This window comes from Muscardinus avellanarius (genome assembly GCF_963383645.1).
Source record: "Muscardinus avellanarius genome assembly, chromosome: X".
Lineage (NCBI taxonomy): Eukaryota > Metazoa > Chordata > Mammalia > Rodentia > Gliridae > Muscardinus > Muscardinus avellanarius.
Genome location: NC_137792.1, coordinates 85709903 through 85736442, shown reverse-complemented (window position 1 = coordinate 85736442; position 26540 = coordinate 85709903). Strand labels below are relative to the sequence as shown.

The 26540-nt window shown below is 40.4% G+C and overlaps 1 protein-coding gene across 2 annotated transcripts in view; it reads right to left on the bottom strand.

Annotated features, from left to right (window-relative positions):
* Positions 1-20756: 20756 nt before the first annotated feature.
* Positions 20757-26540, bottom strand: part of LAMP2 (lysosomal associated membrane protein 2) — a gene marked incomplete at both ends in the record, with an annotated part of 54235 nt that continues 48451 nt past the window's right edge. The window contains one exon of one of the 2 annotated variants that reach the window (XM_080719635.1): positions 20757-20899. In XM_080719635.1, the coding sequence (XP_080575761.1) occupies positions 20757-20899 (143 nt within the window). Of the gene's footprint in view, positions 20900-24205; positions 24346-26540 lie in introns of those variants that run through there. The other variant, XM_080719637.1, reaches the window with a different exon arrangement.

Below are 26540 nucleotides of genomic sequence, written 5' to 3'. Positions count from 1 at the left end.
ATCAGTAGAAGGAGGAGGAGCCTCAGGAGAAAGGGGAGGAGGAGATGGTGAAGGAGGAGAACAACCAGTTGAAAGAAACCAGAAGAAAATCACTAGAATTTGATGTCACAGAACCCAAGACAGGATTATTACGGAAGGAATGTTCAATAGATCAATGACCTATTGAAAGATCATGTGAGAAGTCAGGCATGGCGGTGCAAGTTTATAATCCCAATACTTGGGAGGCTGAGACAGAAGGATCACAGTTTCATGGCTCACCTCAGCTACTTAGTGAGGCCCTCCATAACCTAGTAAGAAATAAAGAATAAAAAATAGGGCTTAAGGTGTAGATCAGAGGTAGAATTCCCCTGAGTTCAATTCCCAGTACTGAGAGAGAAAGAAAGAACAAAAGGAAGGAAAGGAAGGAAGGAAGGAAGGAAGGAAGGAAGGAAGGAAGGAAGGAAAGAAGGAAGGATCATGCGAGAACTAACTTTCTAAGCATCCACCAGCTTTTATACTAAGGTACGAACTGCAGGCCACCTTTAGCATTTTGGGACTGAAAACCAAATTGGAGCTGGCATGGTGTGCAACCCTATAATCCCACTACTTGGGAGCCTGAGACAGAAGGATAGCAGGTTTATATCCAGTGTGTGGTAACTTAGCAAAATCTTGTTTCAAAATAAAAAGGGCTTGGGATACATCTAAGCAGGCAGGCAAGTAAATAAAAAGAGCGAGTGCCCCTGGGTTCAATCCCCAATAGTGGGAGAAAAGGAGCAGGTTGAATGATTAAGCAAGTACAGTGAAGCAGGCCTGAGGTAGACTACTATCCATTGATGAGAAGAGAGAAAGAGGGGTGTTGAGAAGGGCAAGACACAAGATAGAGGGAGGAAATGGTTTTAAGCATGGAAGGAACTCAAGAGGAGGACAAATACAGGAGACAAATATGCAGTAACACAGGAGAAGAGGGAGATGCAGAAAAAATAGGGGGAATAAAATGTCTAAGGAAGCCAGGTGTGGTGCCTCATTCCTGGAATCTAAGCGAGTCTGGAGGTTGAGACAGGAGGATTAAGTTTGGGTCCAGCCTAAGCAACTTTGCAAGACCCTGTCTCAAAATAAAACCTGAAAAGAGCTCGGGGTGTAGCTCAGTGGTAGAGCACTCCTGGGTTCGATCTCCAGTACTGCAAAAATAAATCTCCAAGAGGAAATGAAATAGAAAGTATTAGTATCTGGATCAAGGAAATGGGCTTTAGTAAGGAAATCTTAGTGACTTTATAGCTCATTCACTTGATTTTCTTGCCAAGAATTTGTTTTGCAGTACTACAGATTGAAGCCAGGGGTGCTCTATCACTGAAACCCATCTTCAGCCATTTTGTATTTTTTAATTTTGAAATATTATCTCACTAAATTGCCAAGGGTATCCTGAAACTTGTAATCCTCCTGACTCAGCCTCTGCAGCAGCTGGGATTACAGATATTGCAACCAATCTAAGGTCATTTGCAGTACTTGGGAGGCTGTAATCCCAGTACTTGGGAGGCTAAGAGGACTGGATGTTTGAGGCCAGTCTCAGCAATGAAGTGAGGCCCTGTTCAAAATAAATATTAAAATAGAGTTGGGAGTTTGCTGGGCATGGAGGCACACGCTTGTAATCCCAGCACTTGGGAGGCTGAGACAGGAGAATCACATAGATTCGAAGCCAGCCTCAGCTACTTAGTGAGCCTCCTCAACAACTTAGTGAGACCCTGTTTCCAAATAAATTATAAAATATGGCTGGGGGTGTAGCCCAGAGGTAGAAAGTCCCTGGGTTCCACCCCCAGTACCACGAAAAAATAGGGTTGGAAGTCCAATCCCCAGTATCACAAAAATAAATAAAATAGGTTGGAGTTCATAATTTAGAATTTACACATATACACATATACTAATATTCTATTATAATTATTATATTATTATAATGCAATTCTATATTATATACTACATTTTAAGGGTTGTGTGTGTGTGTGTGTGGAATTGAACCCAGGGACATTCTAACTCTGAGCTTATGTTTTGTTTTGAAATAGTTTCTTACTAAGTTACAGTGGTATCAGTATTTAGCTGATTTTTGCCTCAAACCTGTGATCCTCCTGCCTCAACCTCCCAAGTACTGGGATTACAGGTGTGTGCCACCACATTTGGCACTACATTTAAGTTTTTATACATATTCTACTTCTGGGACAATGGGACAAAATCATTTCAGATGAGCTGGACGTGATGGTGCACACATGATGTAATCCAGATACTTGGGAGGCTAAGATAGAAGGATAGCAGGTTCAAGCCAGCCTCTCTCTGCAACTTAATGAGACCTTGTTTCAAAAATGAAATAGGACACAATTACATCATTTACAGGGAAATGGATGGAACTGGAGGATAGTATGCTAAGTGAGATTAGTCAGTCACAAAAAAGAAGTGGATGCTTTTCTAATATGTGAAAGCTAGGGAGAAATGGGTAGCAGGAGGAACTCTTGATGAAGATGTGGCCGGGCGTGGTGGCGCACGCTTGTAATCCCTGTGCTTGGGAGGCTGAGATACGAGGATCGCACAGGTTTGAAGCCAGCCTCAGCTATTTAGTGAGGTTCTCAGCAACATAGCAAGACCCTGTTTCCAAATAAAATATAAAAAATAGGTCTAGGAGTATAGCCCGGAGGTAGAAAGCCTCTGAGTTCCACCCCAAGTACAACCAAAATAAATAAATACATAAATACATAATTAAAGCACATGATGTACTTAAACATATCAGAGTCCATCACTAAGCCAAGCATGGGAAGGATAGAGGGGGAGGGAATGGGGCAGGAATTTGGTAAGGGATAACTGGGTGATGTGCACATGTATGTCTGTACCATCTTGCATCCCATTAAGATGTATGACAATGCACCAAAAATTTTTTTTAATAAAATAAAAATGAAACAGGAGCTGAGCATGGTGGCACACATTTATAATCCCAGTACTTGGGAGGCTGAGACAGGGGAATCATGCAGGTTCAAAGCCAGCCTCAGCTACTTAGTGAGGCTCCCAGCAACTTAGTGAGACCCTGTTTCCAAATAAAATATAAAATAGGTCTGGGAGTTTAGCCCGGAGATAGAGAGTCCCTGGGTTCCATCCCCAGTACCACACACACACACACACACACACACACACACACATGAAATAGGACTAGGAGTATAGATCAGAAGTAAAATGTCCCTGGGTTCACAATCAAGCACCACCCACTTACACACAGAAAATTTCAGATAAGGAAATAGGGCAGACATCTACCCCACCTGCAGATTAGAAATCCATGTCACCTGGCTGAGCGTTGTACTTCAGAGACTCTGGACCTGCTGCAGTGTGCAGGCCTGACGCCCAGTTCACTTATTTGTAGAGCAGCAGCCCAACTTGCGAGCCTCCTGAGGGAAGCTCTGGCCAGGAGCATCGGCTCCAGCAGCTCTTGCGGCAAAGCTCGAAGCTACGTCTGTGACGTCTGTGACGTCTGTGACGTGCACTGCCGTCTTGGGAGTTGGTGTGAGGGGACCTAGCCTCAGGGCCCCAGTCTGTGAGAAAAGGGAATAAGGAGACTAAAGAAGAGATCCGGGCTGGGCGAAGCCTGATCAGGACAGGAGCGAGGGTGGCCGGTGGGTCACCCTGGCTCAGAAGGGCAGGAGGGGCGGCCAGGGTGTCTAGGCCACGGTGACCATGGCAGTGGACTTTGGAGACCCCCGAAGCGGTTTTCGCCACAGAGAGGTGGTCATGTTCATCAACAAAGAGGTACTCCGTAATGGTGGTGGCCCAGATTTCTACCTAACTTTTCGCTCGAGGCCCTGGAACGAGATAGAAGACAACCTACAGTCCGTTGTGGCTGATCCACAGGTGTCGCGTGCCATCAAGAGGGCCTGCGCCTGGAGCGCACTGGCCCTGGGGGTGCGAGTGGCCGCAAGGCAACGTGAGCAGCAGAGCCGTAGAGCCCGGCAGCTCCGTGAGCAGATGGAGGAGCGTGAGGAAGCTTGCTGGGCTCTAGCCTCGGAGCTGGAGCGCTTGCGGGAGGAGCGGGAGGATGTGGTCTCTCAGTTGCGTGGCGCTAAGGATGACCTGCAGCAAACGCTGAACGAGCGGGATGAGCTGCATCAGAGGCTGATCCAGTTTGAGCTGTCTCAGGAAATCCAACCTGAGTTGCCAGCTGAGCAGTCAGGAACCAAGGTATGGTCCCTGGATGCAGAAGAGCAGAGTGAGGCACTTTCCCCAGGGTCACAGGGTGGGTGGAAAGTAGAGGCCCAGATGCCCCCCCCAGCAGGTGTGGCAAGAGCTCCTAGTATCTGAGCCCAGGTTGTTCAACCTCCTCTGTCAGTGCCATTTTCTACATCATTCCCAAGGGCGTTCCCATACCCAACACCTCCCCCACCCAGAGTAATGTTAAGAGGGGTGGTTGGGGCCTCAGTCTCACCCCCAGTACCTACCAGGGCATCTACTCACTTGGCCTGCAGTTGGCAGCATTGCGGTTCCAGGGTGAAATAGTCCAGCAGTGGGACCCAAGGAGCCACGGCCAGGGAGAAGGTCCTGTGAGTCCTCGGGCGATGGCCCCTCTGAATGGCAGGAGGAACCGAAGAAGCCAGGAGAAAGGTCCTGTGAGATCTCGCTTCAGAAACCGCTCTGAACATAGCTACAACGGAGGAAGCTCAAGAAAGTAACAGCCTTAGGGACAGATAACGAGGCTACCAAAAGGTAAGAAAGCCTTTGAATCCCAGGAAGAAAAGAAACTTGCCTTAGACCTTAGAAGGACAGTGTAAAGTGTGCCTCATTTTTAGCTTGTTGTAAATGCAAGAAAATCTAGTTGCCAGGTAAGATGGGAAGTCTTCATCCAAAATAATTTCCTCACTAAATTCGGGGAAGTAGAATGGTGATATATTCCAGAGAGAGAGAGATTTCTGGAGTCCCATTTCTAATAAAAATTTTATTTCCATCATAGAAAATGCAAAAACCCAAACAAAAATTTTATTATCCCACCATCAAGCAATAACCATTTTTGCAGTGCTGAGAACTAAACCCAGGGCTTGATGGGTGTGGTGGTGCAGTACTCGGGAGGCTGAGAGAGAATTGCAGGTTCACAGCCAGCCTCAGTAACATGAGGCACTTCGCAACTTAATGAGACCCTGTATCAGAATAAACAATAAAATTGGACTGGGGGTGTAGCTCATAGTTAAAACACCTTTGGGTTCAATCCCCAGTACCATACACAAAAATAAATAAATAAATAAATAAATAAATAAATAAATAAATAAATAACCCAGGGCTTTCTACATGCTAATAAGCAAGCACTTTACCACTGAACTATATCCCCATGCTGAAATAACCATTTTAACACTGTTTTTACATCTGGAGATTTGTTTCATATCATACATGCATATCTGTATATATAATTTGTATTATTTTCAAGAAAGATGAGATTTTATTGAATACGCTAATCTTTGAAAGGAAAATTTTTCCAACTGTGTTTTTTCTTTTTTCCTTTTTTTATTGGTACATTATATTCATACATCATATTGGGGTAAAAAACTTGTGTGTGCATACATGTACACATCACTGAATTAACCCCTACCCAATTCCCACCCCATTCACTTCCCATCCTTCCCTCCCATGCTTGGCTTAGTGGTTGACTTCGATATGTTTAAGTACATTATGTGTTTTAGAGATTTTCCTCTTCGCCCCTCAAACAAGACAATACAATTGTGTTTAAGTTCACAGGTGGACTCTGGATGACTGCTATTGATTGGTTGACACCCTGAAGAATATGGCGTTACAGAACATTCTTTTTCTCTTTTCTGCATTCTCCTTCACCTGTCTCCCGTAGCACCAGGTCTTCTGCTGGAAATAGCTATGCTTTTAAAACATAAGATACATGATGTTCCAAGAACATTGCTTTTTCCTTGAAAATGTTATTGTTGTAAACTGCAGCAGTGTTCATATTTGTTCCTCAATTTGTTTTATAACATTCATAGGGCCTGTTCTTTGTGACTCTAAGCTCCAAATCTTTCTATGACCTGGAGAAACTCCAGCTCCTAGCAGATGAATCTTCATGAAATACTCCTCTAGTTCTCAGCAGCCTTCACTTCAGTAATACCTCAAATAGCCGAAGCTAACATAACTATGAAGGAATCATAAGAAGGAAACATTTTGGCACACATTTTAAAACAAGGGAGAGCAGATATATTTTGTTAAAACTCAATCCTGTTGGAGAAAATGGATAGACATTGCATAGTTCAAAGGGGTCTATCAGGGATATCAGACATTAAAGATAAGTTTTCTGGGTTGGAGGATGGGAGGGTAGTGTTAAATTTTAGAGGTTATAGCAAGCTTGATAACTTTTTTGCTGTACTGAGGATGAAAACCAGGGGCATTTTACCTCTGAGCTACACCCCCAAACCCTATTTATTATTCTTTATTTGGAAACAGGGTCTCGCTGAGTTGCAAAGGTCCTCACTAGGTAGTAGCTGAGGCTGTCCTCGAACCTTGATTCTCCTCTCTCAACCTCCCAAATGCTGGGATTACAAGCATGCACCACCATGCCCAGCGATAATTTCATTCATTAGTTCACTGAACAAATATGGATGGCCTCATATGTGTTAAAAACTACAACTATGTTATTTGGTGCACACATTGTAATCCTTCTACACAGGTTGGTTAAATGATGAGAGCCTGACCTGAGATACACTGTGGACCAGGGGTGTCTTTCTTGCCTTGCATTAAGTGTGACCTTGAGTGATTCAACTGCTTATCACATTGGTCTCAGTGGAGATGAATGAGCCTTAACAAAAATCAGGAAAGTGTTCTGGGGAAAGCACAGGCAGGGTTTTTCTGATCCTCTGCGATTTCTCCTCTTTTTCATTTTTCCCCTCTTGAGAGTCACAGCTGTTTTCCTGGCTGCCCACCAGCCTGCCTGAAAGATCACTGGGTTGTCCTTAAAAAGACAATGCTTGGGAGAATGTTGGTTATACAGACTCACCTTCAGCCTGGGTTGCCCCATCCCAAGTCCTTTTCTAGTCAATAGTGGATTGAGAACAAAATGCATTCCAAGGGCAGACATCAGGGCCACTGTGCTATGTATGGAAGGTGCTCCTCTTGGGAGGACTAATTGTGTTAAAAATAGAACTGGACCAGGGCGAGCACTCTTGAGAATGCTCCTGGGCCCCTTCCACACTATGTATATCATCTGCAGGTTCTCTTTTCCCCAAGGCAGCTGCTGAAAAGCAAGGAGGAGCCAGGGTGGAGCCCAGGGGTGGGAGGTTACCCCAGCCCACCAAGTTCAACCTTTGTCAGGGGATTTCTGATCCCATTAATAAAGAGTGTGCACTTACCTGATGTATCTTTTGTGTAGTTCATATCTTGTGGCAGATGTGATCAGAGGTGACAGCTTACATCCTTACTTTTCCTCCATCCCACTCAGGTGTAGGGAAGCTCAACCTCATTCATTATTGGAGGGCCCCTCTTCCCTCTTTTGCAATACTGAGGATTGAATCCAGAAATGCTCTATCACTAGGCTATATCCCCCAGCCCGTTTTATTTATTTCAACACAGGGTCTCAAATTGCCTAGAATGGCCTCACATTTAGGATCCTCCTACTTCAGCCTTCCAAGTAGCTAGGATGACAGGCATGCACCACCGCATCAGGCAACCCGTCCTCTCCTTACAAGTCATCCAAGAACTGGTAAACCTCTGTGCTGCCTTCAATCTATCATGATTTTCCCTGCTACCCTTACTATACAAGTCCAGATGGTCCATGTCTGCTGCTTCAGGGTTGGTGGAGTGTACAGGATTAGATGAGATGGTGCTCCTGCTTAGGATGAAGCCCTAATGTGTGGGGTCTAGCCTCCCTCTGTACTAAAAGGCCATTTTCCTGAGGTCTTTTATCCCTGAGGCCCTCGAATGTACCATATGCAGAAATTTACTTTCTTCCCTCTAAGACATGGTCTCCTCCCTCCTGTGCATAATCCTATCAAGGTACTCAGGACTCTGTAAAGCAGCCAGGCTGTAGTCTGCTCAGAAGACAAACATTTCATAAGACAAGATGGATCAGCTGGCTACCCACTTGGTATAGGGACAAAAATGGATGCAAAGTAGCCAGGCATGGTGGCACACGCTTGTAATCCCAGCATTTGGAAGGCTGAGACCAGAGGACTGTGGTTAATGGACAGCCTCAGCTACTGACTGAGGCCCTCTGCAACTTAGTGAGACCCCATTTTAAAATAAAGAATAAAAAATAAGGCAGGGGGTGTAGCTCGGAGGTCGAATGCCCCTGAGTTCCATCCCCAGACCCGCAAAAAAAAAAAAAAAAAAATGGAGGCAGAGAACAAAAAATAACCGTGCCTCACCAACATTCTCATTGCCTTCCAAGTTGTATTGGGAGAGTCTTGCTTACTTGGGAGGGGAATGTCAAGAAGGGATCTATCAGGGACAACACATCAGACATTAAAGATAAGTTTTCTGGGTTGGGGGATGGTTTTGTGATATCCTTGTGTGTACTACTGTTACTAATGTTCCTTGAAACTTGAGGAAAATGGAACTTAGGAGTGTTATGGTACATTTTAATGTGGTTCTCACTGGTCCACCAGCATCAAAATCACCCAGTAGCTCTGAAAGTGAAGCCCCACAGATATTTCTGATGCATGCTTAAGTGTGAGAACTTCAATCCATAGTGTAATGCAAGCAAATCACCCTAGATCTCATTATGATTGGTTCTTTGCCAGCTTTACAATACACTCTGTTGTCCATGGGAATGTCTATAGGTCTGTGCATACCTTTTCTATAGTCCAATGAGATCATCCAGTATAAGGCTGACTTTTGTCACAGCAATCTGCCTAAATCTTTGGCTAGAATAACTGATGTTGGCTCTAAATTCTCTCTCTCTCTCTCTCTCTCTCTCTCTCTCGCTCTCTCTCGCTCTCTCTCTCTCTGCAGTAATAGGGATTGAACCCAGGAGCATTCTACCTCTGAGCTACACCCCAGCCCTTTTATTCTTTATTTTGAAACAGGGTCTCACTATGTTGCAGAGGACAGTAGCTGAGGCTGTCTGTGAACTGCTATCCTCCTGTCTCAGCCTCCCAAGTGCTGGGATTACAAGTGTGTGCCAGCACACCCAGATGCACTTCCTTCTTTATTATTGGCTGGGAACATGCAGGTAAAGGCTATCAAGGTGTCTGTTGGAGGAGCCCAGGCTTTGAAGCCAGAGAACTTTTATTGTTATTGTTATACTCCCAGCCCTATTTTATACTTTATTTGGAAACAGGATCTCCCTAAGTTGCTGAGAGCCTCACTATGTAGCGAAGGCGGGCTTTGACCCTGCATGATCCTCCTGTTTCAGCCTCCGAAGCACTGGGATTACAAGCATGTGCCACCACACCTGGCTCAGAGAACTGGTTTAGAATACCTGTTCTGCTATTCACTAGCTATGTTATGTCAAACAAGTTAGTAAAATTTCCCATGCTCCCAAAAGTGTTGCTTCCTTTCCCTACCCTTGGGGATCTGCTCTGTAACTACAGAGTAATGGGTATCCAGTGAGGGCCTACTCGTACCATTGAATGCTTACTGTGTGAGACTTTATGGCTATTATCCTTTTGCAATTGCTAACATTTGGATGTTTTTTGTTCCCTGCCAAAGGTTCATGTGTTAAAGGTTTGGTCCCCAGGGTCACAGTATTGGGAGGTGGTGGGACTTTTAAGAGGCGGGGCCTAGTGAGAGGTCTCTAGGCCACTGGCAGAATATTAGTTGCCTGGAGTGAGTTCTTGCCAGAGCAAGTTGTTATAAAAGTCTGAGCCTGACTGCTGAGTCACTCTCCGGTGTCCTGTTCCAGTATGTGATTTCTTTCTCACACATGTGTTCTAGCTCTAACCAGAGCTAAACACATATTAGTACCATACCCTTGAATGTCCAAAACTGAAAGCCAAACTAACTTCTTTATAAAGTTAGTTTGTCTCAGGTATTTTACTGCAGTGATGCAAAATGAACTAATACAGTGGCCATCACAGCTATGTAAGGTATAGGTATAATAGATATCCCTGTTGAGTTCTTCAGGGACAATTTTACAACATTTTACAGATGAGCAACTCAATCACTTAGCAAAATTCAGTTAAGAGTTAGTGAAGCCTGGATCCATATCCTGACTTGCCTAGCACTAAATATGAATATGGCACTAAACGCCGTATTCTACTATAGCACAATGCCTTAATCCTTTACCCTTGCCAATTAGTAGCATTTAATAGTGTGTGCCATAGAAATGACACAAATGGAGGGACTTTAAGTCACAGAGGTGGTCTGGTAAAGGGGAGTGGGTGGGGGTGGATGTGGCAAAGTGTCAGGCTTGGTGTCTAAAGTTGGTGTTAGAGCCGGGCGTGGTGGCGCACGCTTGTAATCCCAGCATTCGGGAGGCTGAGACCTGGAGGATCGCGGTTCGCGGACAGCCTCAGCTACTTAGTGAGGCCCTCTGCAACTCAGTGAGACCCGGTTTCAAAATAAAGAATAAAAAATAGGGCAGGGGGTCTAGCCCGGAGGTCAAATGCCCCTGGGTTCCATCCCCAGACCCACAAAAATAAATAAATAAATAAATAAATAAATAAATAAATAAAGTCGGTGTTAGAAAAGGAGGTATATAGATGGTGGCACATGGCACCTAAGGGTATTGGCCTGGTGAAACCTTCAGAGACAGGCATGCAGAGACAGAGTGGTGTGTGGTGGCTGGCACGTTCCCCACCCCCACACAACCCCCTGCCATTAAAAGTTTCACTTCACTCATCTCACTCAACCCAGACCCTTCCTGTGAGGGACTCTGCAGACAGCATGTGGAACGGTATTAAGGATGAGGAGTAACACCTCTTAACTGGCCAGGAGGCAGCAAGAGGGTAAAGCTAAGTGTTTCTGCATCCCTTTGGGGTGAGAGCTGTACAAGATCAGGACAAATGGACTAATGATCAATGTCAAATAAGGGAATTTTCTTGATAAAAACATATTTTAAATGAAGAGAATGCCATGATATCTGGCAGAAGTGGAGGCTTTAAACAAACTAAAGAGATTTACAACCTACTCTCTTAGGAAATAATTTTTCTGAGACCTGATTTTCAAAGCAAACTGAAGTTAGGCATGGTGGTACAAACCTGTAATCCCAATACCTGGGAAGCTGAGACAGAAGGATAGCATGTTCAAGGCTAGCCTCAGCAATTCAGTGAGAAACTCAGCAACTTATTGAGACCCTGTCTCCAAAACAAAAAATAAAAAGGGCTGGGAGTGTAGCTCAGAGGTCCCCGGCACCCTGACCCCCCCAAAAACGCCAACTGGATTCAACAGAACAGAACTATGAAAAGCAATTAAAATCACCCATAACCCAAGAACCTTGAGGTGACTACTGTCTCTACATTGATGTATTTACTTTATACACATAAATTCTCTCACATACATACATACATACATACATACATACATACATACCAGGACAGGTTAAGGGTTATATATTCTTTATAAATTCCTCAAGTGTAGAAGTAGTGGCTCCAATCTGGACCCTTCAATGGTGGCCTCTGTACCCAGCATGTAGGAAGGCATATGCATAGGAAAAAGCAATCTTCAGGTGGTAGAGAAGGATAGATAGATATACAGATACTTACCAGGACAGATGGGAGAGTTTTCTTTCCAATGTTCATTTTTTAGTTTTACTTAGCAGTAAGACATGAGCCTATTCATATTTAAGAATGTGATTTGAAATGGCAGCATAACATTCTGTCATGTTAATGCCATATATATATATATATATATATATATATATATATATTTTTTTTTTTTTTTTTTTTTGGTGGTACTGGGGATGGAACCCAGGGGCCTTCTACCGCCGGGCTACACTCCCAGACCTATTTTATATTTTATTTGGAAAGAGGGTCTCTTAAGCCAGCTGAGGCTGGCTTCGAATCTGCACAATCCTACTGTCTCAGCCTCCCAAGCACGGGGATTACAAGCGTGCGCCACCACGCCCAGCTCTCACAATATATTTAACTAGTTCTATCTTACTGGGCATTTTGATTGTTCCCAAATTTTCATTTTGATTCTCAACATTATGTTAGTGTATCGTTTTCTGAACCATGGTCAAGAGTGAATATTATCATTAGAAATGTCTTGGCAAATTTGAATGATATCTTGTTTTAATTTACATTTCTTTGTTTACTGAAAAGACATTTTGTCAAGCTGCTTATCCATTTGTATTTCTGTCATGATTTATTTTGCCTTTACTCCAGTCCACTCTTGAAATATTTATCTTATCTTTTGTCAATATTTGATGGTAAGGATATTATCCTAATCCTTTGTCGTACTTAAGATAGCACATATCTTCTCTTGATTTTTACATTTGTCTTTAAATGTTTCTCATGGCAAAGGTCAGAAATATTAAACTTGGATATATTGAAATCTTTTCCAGTCACTTCTTTTTCTTTTATTCTTAGGTTTTTTTCTTTTTTGTATCGGGGATTGAACCCAGTAGCATTCTGCCTCCCAGCTCTACTCCCAACACTTCATTTTGAAACAGGATCTTGCTAGGTTTCTGAGGGTCCCACTAAGTTGCTGAGGCTGGCCTTGAACCTGAGACACTCTTCTCTCAACCTCCCAAATACTGAGATTACAGACATGTCCCATCACACCCAGCCAGGTCTTCTTTGAGATGATATGTGCAATCATCTATATTCAATTCTGTTGCTGTTCTAATATATTTTTTAAATTGTGTGTGTGCACTCACGCACACATGCACATCATGTGGGGGGGGGCGAGTCCTGGGGAGTGAAATCAGGGGCATTCTACCTCCAAGCTACACCCACAGCCATTTTTATTTTTGTTTTGAAACAGAGTCTTGCTAAGTTGCTGAGGCTGGTCTTGAACCTTCCATCCACCTGTCTCAGCCTTCCAAGTACTGGGATTACTTACCGTGCCTGGCAAATTTTTTAATTCTTTACTCATACTTTAATTATTTTTGTTGTTGAGAGGCAGATATCTAAATCTGTATTTCCTCTAAATTAACCTATCTTGGTATCTCAGCATCGTTTTTAAATGCCCCATTCTTTCCCCACTATTCTGAAAAGAACATCTTTATCAGATACTGCGCACACACACACACACACACACACACACACACACACACACACACACACATGTAAGGTATCTGTGCATATACGATGTTTTGTCCTCTGGACTTTTGGCCTATTCTACTATCCACCTAACATGTTTCTAGATTTATAACACATTTTCATAAATGCAGTGCAAGTTAACACTCTATTGATCTTTTTATTAATCTGAAGAATGCCATTTATTTAAAAAATTTAATGAACACAATTGTACATACAGTGTAACATTTCAATACATTTACTATACAATATGTAGTGATCAGATCAGGGTAATTAATATATCCATCACCTTCTATATAGTTTTTTTGTGTGTTGGTAACATCCTAAATCCTCTCAACTAGCTATTTTGAAACACTCAATTAATTGTTGTAAATTACAGCTATCCTAATGTGGTATAGAACATTGGAGGTAATTTCTCCTACAAAATGCACCTTTGTACCTAGTAACCACCCTCTGTTTTCCATTTCCCTTTCCCTTCCTAGCCTCTGGTAACCATGATTCTATTGTTCCGAGACCAACATTTTAGCTCCCACATATCAGCGAGAACATGTGACATTTGTTTTTCTGTACCTAGCTTATTTTTCTCAACACAATGTCCTCTAGTTCCATCCCTGTTGCTTCAAATGAAAGAATTTAATTCTTTTTCAAGCCTGAATAATATTCCACTGTGTATATGTACATTTTCTTTTTACACTCATCTGCTGATGAAGACCTAGGTTGAGTCTATGCCTTGGCTGTTATGAATATTGCTGTAATAAAACATGCAAGCACAGAATCATACTGATTTCATTTCCTATTATTATAAATCCAGTAGTGGGATTGCTGGATCACAAGGTAGCTCTTTCTAGTTTTCAGAACCTCCATACTGTTTTCCATAATGGCTAATTATATCCCCAATAACAGTGCATTATATATATGCCATTGCCTCCTATATAGTTATCATTTTTTATGTTGGTAATATCCAAAATCCCCTCAAACTAGCTATTTTGAAATATTCAATTAATTGTTGCCATTTACAGCTATCCTAGTGTGCTATAAACATTAGAGGTTACTTCTCCTATCAAATGCACCTCTGTGCAGTTCCCCTTTCTTCACATTCTTCCTGCATTTGTTATTGTCTTTTTGGTAATACCTACTTTAGCTAGAGTGAGGTGGTATCTCATTTTAGTATTCTCATTATTCATCCTTTTCCTAAACTTTTTTGGTAGTCATCACCTGTTTATTCTCTCTCAATTGAAACATTTTTGTGTGTGAAACAGGGCCTCACAAGGTACTGGGTGTCACTACACTGATGAGTCTATCCTCACCTGTGATTCTCCTGTCTCAGCCTCCCAAGTACTGAGATTGAAGGTGTGGGCACACCCGGCTCTCTACTGAAATTTTAAAATTTATTTCCCTGTCTCTTGGAGTCCCGGATAGACTTCTATCCACTGGATTTGGTGAGATTTACCCTGTACGTTCAAAATTCATTCTTTTTAAAACCTATTCTGAGTAGATTTCTCCCTCTTAAGGTTTTATCTCAGGCATATTCTATCTCTCCACTTCCTTCTGTTATCATATCTAAACATCCAATATTTATTGACTTTAGGAAGAAGATTCAGACTGATGTAATTAAAAGCCAAGAATTATTGCCTACTATATAATTGGTGGAATTACCTTAATTTAATTCTCCTTTAAACCCTATAAGAGAGAAAGTAGTGTTGTGTCATTAAATGACTTAGACGCATTAAATAATTTATCTAGGCTTAGACACACTAAATAAGGCCTAGACACATTAGTAACTTGTCTAAGGTTACACTGCTACTGCATTGTTTAATACACAGCACTTAAAATAAGGAAAGGTGAATACTGAACATTCTATCTGCTTTAAAATTGAAAATTATAGCAACCATAGATCCAGACTTGTTTTTAGAATTGGAAATGACAGATCAGTATATTGTACTAGAGGAAGACTATAGTGACTGAACGCTTAAAGGCATTGGCTTGGACCACTTAGATGATATATGATTAGTTATTAATTAATTGATACATAATTAATGGTTCATGGTAAGTGGTATAATACATGTATAGCACTCTCCACAATGCCTGGCACTTTTCAATTCCAAAATTCACATTACCTCCCATACCTTAACATCTTTGAAACCAGTAGGCCTCTGGTGACCACAGTTTAATTGGCAGTATGTATCTTACAACTGTGGCATCTTAGATCTAATAAAATAAAACATTAAGTACTTAATAAAAGTTTAGCTGTTGCACAAGACGAGCACTCATTCATTCAGCAAATATTCTGTGTGAACTATGTGCCAGGCACTGGGACTGGAGCAGAGTCATAAATACAGCGACAACACCCGTTGTCATGAAGCTTACCTTCTAGCGGGAAGCATACGTGAAATGTAGATGAACAAGCCACAGCATGTCAGATGGTGACGATAAATGGCATAGGGTAGGGGAATGGTGAGTCGTTGGGAGTGTGATTTTAAACAGGGTGTCAGGGAACATTCACTGGTGAGGTGACAACTAGACACTTGATTGGAGTGAAAGAGTGGAGGAAGACCTTTTCAGGGGGAAGGCACAGCAAGCATGAGAGCCTGGAGAGAAGAGCACCCTTAGAGTTTTGAAGGGTCGTGAGCAGGCCAGGGCGACAGGAGTGAGCAGAGGAAAGGGAGGGCTGGGATGGTACAGATTCTGGTGGGAAACTTAAATATGAGAGGATTTCTTGAAGCTCTCCCAAAATGGCTCTGGATTTGGAAGTGGGAACTGCATCAGGGTTGAGAAGCCCCTAGCAAGAACCCCTGAGTGTCATGTCTAAACAGCACTTAAAGCCAAAGGATGTCTAGGGGGATAGCGATGGCATTAATTTAAGGAAAGTGAGGAGAGAGACAGTTCCATTTACTCTCTTAAACACACTAATGCACAATCAAAATGATTCATGGTTCAGAGGAGTTCGAGGGCAGAAAGATAATGATATATGATCAGGTGAGACAACCCTGAAAAAGTGATGGTCAGGGCTCAACACTACTGATGAGGTACAATACAAACTGGCCTTGGTTTTGAGCTTTCAAGTCATGCTGCCACAACACCTGTCACCTTTCAGGTAGGCTGGATGTAACTCAAGTTATTTTAAGAATACTGAACCTTTATAAAGTGACTATATACAGAATAGGAGAGCACAGAAGTCAGATTTCTGTAACTATTTAATGTAAGGCATATGCTTTTATAAGTCTACTGTTTTCTAAAAGGGCAGAATGTATAGCAGTTAAGAAAATGGTCTTTGGAAGCAGAATGAGCAGGGCTCAAATATCAGTTTTGCCACTTACTTCTCTAAGACTTTGGTTAAGTAACCAAGTCAGGCCTCAGTTACTTTATCTGTAAATAGGGAATGATACTGCCTAATATCAGAGAGTTACTGTCAGCATTAAACAAAATAATGTGTGTGAAGTGCATAGCACTGGAACTGCTCAGCAAAAATAGGCTGCTTTCTCCCACTAAAAATGCATTGTGTATCAAGATTTCTCTTGTTTCTTGCGTATATTGCTTGAAATAAAAGACCAAAATTTACATTTCCATCAAAATACAGACAGACAGTAAAAACAAGGGAAACGAATAACATTTCCTCAGAGTTCTAAAACTAAACTAAAACATTGAACTTTAAAAAGATGAACCTTTAACTGACTTTTTTAGAATGCATGGGAAGCCTCACAAACAATATAAAGAACCACTATTTTTGCTAGCAATAAGCTTAAAGTGAGGTGCAATGTTGTAAAGTATGTTCAGTGAAGGAGCTGAGACAACAAAGATAGTTTCTATGACACCCCCCCTTGCTAGTCCCATGAATGCAAGGTAAGGTCGGGGTTTTTTTTTTTTTGGACTTAATTAAAAGCTATTAAATTTTTAACAATCAGGGAAAAAAACCCATTGCTAAGAGACTATGGAGAGAGCTGATATTCAATTACTTCTCCTACTAAAAATATCCCTTTTGTAAGGAGTATTGATGCATGTGTTGTCATTTAATCAAATCATATATAACAATTGAGCATTAGACTGGGTTATAAGGAATTTAAGGGACCTTTCAGAAAATGGAAAGGTTCCTCTCCTGCTCCTGCCGTGCAGTGTGTCTTGTGCAGAATGGAATGCACTTTAACAATGGGTATGACTTATCCATGTAGACAGATACATGATAAAAGTATATTTATTTTAAAGCTATTTCATTTGCTAGGCCTCCCTCTTATTTTATTTTCAAGGTTTTCTTGGAATTTTCATGAGCATGACCAGGAAGTGCGTGCACAAAAAGGTTCTAATGCCTTCCTGATGCTGGGGCTTGGTTAAGGTGCAGACCTATGAGATCATAATTCTGGTTGACAATTCAAAAAGATAGAATTTAAGGAATCGAACGCCGCGTGTGGTGGCGCACGCCTGTAATCCCAGCATTCGGGAGGCTGAGACCAGAGGATCGCGGTTTGTGGACAGCCACAGCTACTTACTGAGGCTCTCTGCAACTCAGTGAGACCCGGTTTCAAAATAAAGAATAAAAAAATAGGGCAGGGGCTGTAGCTTGGAGGTCAAATGCCCCTGGGTTCCATCCTCAGACCCGCAAAAAAAAAAAAAAAAAAAAAAAAAAAGGAATTTAAGGAATTGAGATTATGCAAATGAATTTAAGCTCTTAAGGCTGAGCATATGGGATCAAAATGAAGTTAGCCATAGTGACATGGAATATATGGTCTTCCTTATTTTTAATATGTGAATTTAAAATCACACATATCAGATCAAACCTAATGCGGTACTCCTGTTCTCTAAATTTAGTTCTCTAAATTGATATATCCAAAACTTTAAGTAGCAGCAAGCATCAGTTCTCCCAAAGCAGCTTAGGTAAAAAAAAAAACACTTTGTTCTGTTCGTGAGTTCAAAATCCTGCTGTCTGATCCACTGTCGTAATAACATAAAATGAACTCAGTGGTTGAAGCCAATCAGTGCTCTCTGACTTAGCATCTTGTCCTATAGGATCTGAGTTTCCAAATCCAGACTGCGGTGCCGTGCTGACCCTGCGGCTGAGCCGTCTACATGCGAGTCTGTGACTAGGACTGAAGGGTCGCAGGTTCGCAAAGCCAATTGGACACTCAGTTCACATATTTTGAGCTTCCTAATTTTTACTGAAGTTGAAGCAGCTTGTTTTAACCAACAATTAATATTTTGTATTTTAATTCTCAAAGAATTAAGCACATGTTTTCTAATGACCTCAGAAAAAGCCATAATATCGCGTGCAGCAGTGGTATCAGTCTCCTACCCAGAAGGTAGAAAAATTTTAAATGAACCCATAATTTTGAATGTATCTGAATATCAAATTCAGCAAGGTCTGCCGGGCGTGGTGGCGCACGCTTGTAATCCCTGCGCTTGGGAGGCAGAGACAGGAGGATCACTTAGGTTCGAAGACAGCCGAGCTGGCCTAAGAGACCCTGTTTCCAAATTAAAAAAAAAAAGTATAAAAATATGTCTGGGAGTGTAGCCTGGAGGTAGAACGGTTTCCAGGAACCCCAGTACCACCAAAAAAAAAAAAAAAAATCAGCAAGGTCACAGCTGATTTAATAGGCGTTTTGGACAATCATCTGAAAAATATCTGCACTGAAATAAAGTCACTGTTGTTTATGGTACCATCATTTTGACCAAATGCCTTTTACCATATAACAAATAAGCAGATGCTTCCAGAGGGGAACATTTTAAAGAAAAACATTCTTTATAGGCTATAACAAATAGAAAACTTTAATCTGCAAGGGAGAGAGACAGAGGTCTAAAGGAGATGTAATTGAGCAACCTGACTGTCAAAATGGGCATATAGATAAGACAGTAAGGATGTTGGTGTACTTTGTTTTAACAAAATTTTGTAATTCCAGTTATTGGCAAAGAGTTCTAGCAACATTAAATGGCAGCAATACAGTGGCAAGCATCTGCATTGTACTGAGAGGTAGACTGGAATTTAATCCTTGGATTTAATAACAAACTAATTTTAAGGTTTAAGTTCAATCTCTAGGTTTATACTTAATTCAGAAAAATTTCTGAAGCGAAGGCAGATCTTTGGAAACTTTCTAGTTCATGTAGATGTAAAATAGTTTGATAATAGAACTGTTTATGCTAAGGACAGGTGTGCAAAGTTGCCATTTGGGTCCTAGACAACCATAGCACTGTGCTTCCAAATAAAAGGGCAACTCAGCAGCTGAACAAATCGGAAGACACAGGGAGGAATAGTCTATAGTACCTTACTGCACAAGCAGGGATATAAGTCTTTATCAAGAGCAAGAAATTTACAGATTAATGCTAGTCCAGCTTTAGTTAGGCAGCCATTTGACTGATTACATGTCAGGGCCCACTGGCCTCTAGTTAGCACTTGCTGCTGTGAGAATAAAAGAAATCAGTGCATTAGAAATAGCAATTGGAACTTATTCATATAAGGAACAAAAGCGTGCAGGAGGCACACACACCAAATATAGCAAAGATGCTTTAGTGCAGGATTAACTTTCTGAACAAGTTAAGGCTCTGAGAAGAAATAATTCTAAATCTTAAAAAGAAAAACTCATTCCAAAACTTAAAAAAAAAGCTGAAGATCTTACTTCATCATTCAGCAAAAATGTCAAATCTAACATAATCGATTTCAAACTCCAAAAGGCAAAACCCAAAAGTCAACAAAAAAGACATCTTTATAGTAGCTATTAATGGTAATGGAGAAAACTACCAGACTTTTGTTATTAAATACATTATTGTCAGCTGGGCATGGAGGCGCACGCTTGGAATCCCAATCTTGGGAGGCTGAGACCGGAGGATCTTGCGTTTGTGGCCAGCCTCAGTTACTTTGGCCCATTGCAAATGAGTGAGACCCTGTTTCAAAATAAAGAATAAAAACTGGAATAGAGGTGTAGCTCAGATGTAGAATTCCCCTGGGTTCAATCCCTAACACCACACACACACACACACACACACACACACACACACACACACCACAAATACATTACTGTGAAATCTTTTTATTTTTCTTCCAGTGTCAGGGATTGAACCCAAGGCCCCAGGCATGCTATGCAAGCCCTCTTCACTGAGCTATACCCCTAGCCTGTTTTATTCTTTAAAATAAAATCTAAGATTTAAATAATCCTCATTAGGCAGTAAGGAAAGAAAGTGTTATCATGAACTAAACTGTATGTTTGTCACCAATGAAAATGAATTCATTATGTTCCTGAATTTATTTCCGGAAGCAAGTTAAATTCTCTAAGGGCTTTGGTTTTGCAAATAATGTCAAAGTAGCAAAATACAAGTAACTGCAAAATATAAAATTATACTTCAGTAGAAATGCTTTGATAATTGAATCCAGAGGCTTAAAATAATTATTTGCTTTAAAAGACATGTTATATGCCATAATTTTTCTTTCAATTACATTTAACAAAAAATAAAAATAAAATAGAAATAAATAGTTTTAGTACAGTTTTTTCTTAAATAAGTGGTACTCATGCCCAAATTTGATAGCAACTCCCTGGGTTAGTCTGCATATCTCAATCTATTGCACAGAATTTCCTGGCTTCAACTAATGGTAACACAACTTCTGATTGCAAAAATAAAAAAGAGAGAAATCCTCAAAGCACTACATTTAAATGATTACACAGACTGATAACCAGTACGACTTTTCCTTCTTCCAATCATATAAGAGATAAATACAACAATTATAAGGAAGCCCAGGGCCACACCTACTGCAACAGGAATAAGAAAGTTGAGGTCAGAGTCAGCAGAACATTCTTCAGCTGTTAGAAAAGAACAGACAGACAGCAAGGAAAAGAAATTAGTAAAGAATGCAGTTAAGCAGAAATAAACAAGAAATAAGCATTTTGAGTGCATACGGGTTAGTCTTTTAATATCATTATCCTTATTTTCTTAGTATCCATTCAAACATTTCATAGCAACTGATCATTTTATACCTATTACCAATTCAACGAAAAATCACAACAAATTTCTCAGTAACAAAAGCAGAAGTTAAAGAATGGGAACGGGTGCCATACAGAACTATGTCTGCCTAATATGGGAAGATTTTAGGTTTCATTGTCTAATGATGCTGGGGAAAAGAGCAGCCATCTACTTTAAAACCACTGCCTGTGTATTTTCCTACTCCCTTCCCCCCTGGCCACATCTATCATTAAAGAATAAATAAGAATAAATAAGAAATCTATAACGGTAATAAAATTTAAATTAAAGAAATACTTAGAATCAAGAAAATGCAAAACATATCTACTTTTTTTACACAGACATTAGGTAGCTATCGTCTTCTATATATTTTTCAGCTGAACAGTGGGGGCCTGGAAGAATAAGAACAGAATCTAAGAAACAGCAGTCCACTCGACTGGACCACTAGGAAAACACTGTGCAATGTAGACTTTGAGCTCTGAACTGTGGAACAACTGAATTGGAATCCTGATTCCTTCGAGTACTAGTTAAAGGACTTTGTCAACATATTTAAACTGGGTCTCTTTTCTCAACTATAAAAGAGACAATAATATTATAAGGTATTTGAGAATTAAATGTAATTATATTTAAAGCACCTGATGACATACATCAGGAACTCAGTTATGTGTTCATTCCCTTCTGTTTTCCTCCCATGTTTGTGATCTCATCTGAAGAAGTTTATGTTTTGAAATGACAGAAGTAATAGGAGTGTTTCAGCATATTATTACTAAACAATATGCCGTGCTTTAAAAATACTTAAGCAAAAGATAGCAGAGCAGCTCAAAGTGCCCAGCCAAGATCTCATTATTTCAAGTTTAAATCAGTAGTTGTTTTCCTATTGAGCAATTAGATTTCATTTGGGTAGTTTTTATCAAAATGTCAACGATGGTTTTGTTATACACTGGATATGTAATCTCAGTGAAATCACTACCATTTTTGTAAAATTATGGAGTTTCAGTAAATAATATTTCAGATCCTTTCCAATAAAAATGTAATACAATTCACAGTATAATACTTGATGTGATTTATCGTGATTATGCAATAACTTTTAAAACTTTTCCTCTTCGTGTGCTTTTGTCATTCATAAAACAGTTAACATTCTGAAAACATAAGGTGAATTTCAGTAACCATGTTAGCCTTTATTAGAAGTATTTAGTGTATTTTACTGGAAGCCCTCAAACAGAGACTGAGGGCTTCGTACCAAGATGCACTATACTATTAAGCAGCAAATTTCAGAAACTTGGAACAAGTCAAGACATATGTTAAAATAAATTAATCATAGCCGGGCGTGGTGGCACACACTTGTGATCCCAGCATTTGGGAGACTGAGACGGGAGGATCCAATTTCAAGGACAGCCTCAGCTACTTGGTGAGGCCCTTTGCAACTCAGTGAGACCCTGTTTCAAAATAAAGAATAAAAAAAATAGGGCTGGGGGTGTAGCTCAGAGGTAGAATGCTTCTGGGTTCCATACCCAGTACTGCAAAAAAAAAAAAAAAGAAAGAAAAAAATAAATCATCACCTCAATGTGAAAATCTCATCTATTAAGCTTCCTTCTTCATTTATCCATACATTCGGTATCTGTGCCTCACTTACACCATAGAATATGTTTCAATCAAGACTGATTATCTAGCTCACTTTAATTCCAATGGACTCTCTCCACATTTCCATCTATGCTCTGTCCCATGGGGAACATCTTGAAGAAGCAAGAGTAAGTTGCTATGCTTCACTGCCTCCTTTCTGAGATTGTTGTTAGCTTACATTTCATAAGTACCAGTCTGATGACAACACTAAATAGATTTTAATGCTCCAGAGATCAACCAGATGAGGTAGAGAAACACAACACAATCTGTTCTAAATTAGTTCAAAGAATATTTCTATCTTTCAATGCTAATTGGGCATCCAAAGATGAGCTAATCACAAGGGAGGAAAGGCAAGTGGTTAAATATACTTGAATCTTTTCAATCTATATTGCTGAAAGATAAACAATTAAAAATTCTATTTCAAGCTGGGCATGGTGGCACACGCTTGTAATCCCAGCATTCAGGAGGCCGAGATTGGTGGATCACAGTTTGCAAACAGCCTCGGCTACGTAGTGAGGCCCTCTGCAACTTTGTGAGACCGTTTCAAAATAAAGAATAAAAAATAGGGCAGAGGGTGTAGTTCGGAGGTCAAATGCCCCTGCGTTCCATCCCCAGTACTGCAAAAAGAAAATTCTATTTCTGAGGCCAGTTTAATTTCTGTGATAGTATCTTGGGTCTGTTTTATACCTAGGGAAAATCACAAGCCTGAGATCCTAATATCATTCTTAAGTTGAATTCAAAGAAATCAGCAAGTCACATCACCTTAAAAATGTGGATGGCCCTGAGGAAAGTCTCTGCTTCATTTTTCTGAAAACCAAGTTTGAGCATATGTGGTAAACATATATGCCACATCAATATTTATTTAAGGAACTATATTCAAAGGTACAGAGATGAGTTTAAATAAGGACAGTTATTATACATTAAGAGAACACCTGTTGGGCGTGGTGGCGCACGCTTGTAATCCCCGCGCTTGGGAGGCAGAGACAGGAGGATCGCAGGTTTGAAGCCAGCCGCGCGCGCTGGCTTAGAAGACCCTGTTTCCAAATAAAAAATGTAAAAATAGGTCTGGGAGTGTAGCCTAGAGGTAGAAGGGCTTCCAGGAACCCCAGTACCACCAAAAATAAATAAATAAATAAATAAATAAATAAGAACACCAGTAATGAAACAATATTTATTAATTTCATTAAGACACACTATACACTTTATTCTTATAAGGCCATGTTAATAAGTGTAAGGCACTTTAGGTTAGGTTCAAAATTTGGGCAAAGCTTCTCAAAATAGACCTTAAAATATTGCACACCAATGTTTTTTTTAACAATTTTTCTCTAGGAACAGGAAATACAACATTTTCAATTTTAAGTTGATCAACGAGAACAGTTTTTATTAATAAAGACTGATCTCAAAATGCTGGAGCTAATTTAAGAGTTAAGGTATCAATATATAAATTTTATGGAGTTTCATAAACCGAGAAGCAAGAAAACCTTACTATTTGCATGTATTTTTTTATATAATCAATCAGACTGCAGATTCTAAAATTGCTCATATCCAACATGATGGCGCTTGAGACCAACAAAATAAGCCAGCAACACTATAATAAGTACTCCTGCCAAGGCTGCTCCCACCGCTATGGGCACAAGGAAGTTGTCGTCATCTGCACTGCAGTCTTGAGCTAAATGTGGAGAAAGGACAATTGAGAACACAAACAACGACAAAATTTCAAAGCTGTCCATTTTATGTCATAATGACAGCACTTCCCAACACAGAGATTTGTTTTTCACACCAAGGTAGTAAGTCAATTGATTATCAGCAAATTAGATGATGTTCCACAAAAATGACTTTCCAAATAGCCAATTCATGCTTATATATACCAAAAAAGCACAAAAGACTGCAGTCATTTTGGTGAAAGATGTATAAAATTATTGCATGCTTCCCAGATTTCTTAAACAGAAGATAATGAATAGGATTTCCTTTTTCATCTAGAGTTCCTTCTATGACCCATTTCTCCTTAGTTTTCACATATTAGGGAAAGCATCTGATTAATATAATGCACCAATAAAAATGTTAAAAAAGATAATGAATAAATATGATTAGCTTTTCCTTGATGAACAAGTTATGAGATTTCAGAAGTAAGCATGTTATGATATTGAAGAAGCACAGGGCCTATAGAGTATGAACCCACCAAAGTATACAACTACACAAAACAGACATAAAAACTCCAAGCATGGCAATCTGGGGTCATTTCATAATTCAGGAAAAGAAATAAACTGGCCCTGGTGGCATAAATGTTGGCAGATGCAGAGTCAGTCTAGTATAAAAGTCAGACAAGGTGATCAGTGGTTACAACTTCAAAATATGCCAGGGCAGGTGAGACACCAAGTTATCGTGGAAGTGTTTCAGAGACATACTCTTCTCAGTCCTGTTACACAAAGCACACTCTGAAAGGTAACATGTGAACTGAGTTTTCCGAATGAGGAGGAATTAACCATGCAGATAATAGGATAAGTGAATTCCAGGTTTGAGAAAGGATACAGAGAAAATTACGAATGGTAAGAAAACATGGCCCTTTGGGGGGTAACACGAGCAGTTTGGCATAGCTAAAACAACAAAACTGTGGGACAGGAGGAAGCTGAAAAAGTGTTCTAGCAGCAGCACAAAATCCCTGTATGCTTTTAGGTAGTTTGGTTTTATCCTGATGGGGAAAAAAATCTGTGTCAAGATTTTAAGCAGGATATTTGTTTCAGAACTTAAAGACAAATGAAGACCAGAAATGGTAAGTTAGGAGGAGCCAGCATTTCTAGAGTCCAAATAAACAATAATATAGCCCTCAGCTAAACTGGGTTAATGATATGCAGATGCAGAAGAGACAGATTGGAGATCCAATTAGAAGGCAGAATTGACCAAATGGATGTCGAGTGTGTAAAAGGAGGCGATAATAGGATGGTTTCCTATTCCACACTCAACTGATTATGCAGATGCTGGCTCCAATGATGATAGTAATCTAAAAGGAGGAATGTAAGTAACATTTGGTTTTGTTGTGTTTGTAGTTATTTGGAGGAGGATTGGGAGGAAGGGAGGAAGAGGATAACACTCCATTTTGGATTCAGTTTTAAGATGCCTCTGTCCTAACCAAGTTGACCTAATATATGGATCTAAGTGGCATTTAGAACCATGAAAAAGATATTTCTCAGTGAGGGGAGGCAAAATAAAAAGGAAGACCAGAGACAAAGCCTTGAGAGCACCAACATTTAAGGGAGAGAAAAAAAAAACAGGAAAAATAAGTAGAAAGGGTTCGGAAAAATAGTGGTCACATCTAGCAATGTGAACAGTGGAGAATATGAGTCAAATTAACACAAGCTTAGGAATAAATGAGAAGTGATAGCTTAGGACTTGTGTTTTAAAGTCTTTCTCTTAGCTGAGCGTGATGGCACATGCTTGTAATCCCAATACAAAAAGGATGCTGCCTGGGTGGAAGAGACTTAAATGTGTTTATAGGATGAGGAAGAAAGCCATTATAATGACAGGTTGAAGCTGTTGAATGGTAGAAGATCTCCTAGGAGGAGGAGAAGGAATAGGATTCCAGAAGTTTTGACCAGGAAAAGAAAACATACTGTGACACTGAAGATAAGGGAGGAATGATAGATATGGATACACACCAGGAATGAGAAGAGAACTAGGATATTGAACCACTACTTTTCTCTCTGTATGTGTGTGTGTGTGTGTGTGTGTGTGTGTGTGTGTGTGTGGTGCTCACAATTGAACCCAGGCATATTCTACCCCAGCCCTATTTTACTTTTTTTAAATTATGAAACAGGGTCTAAGTTGCAGAGGCTGGCTTTGAACCTGTGATCCTCCTGCCTCAGCCTC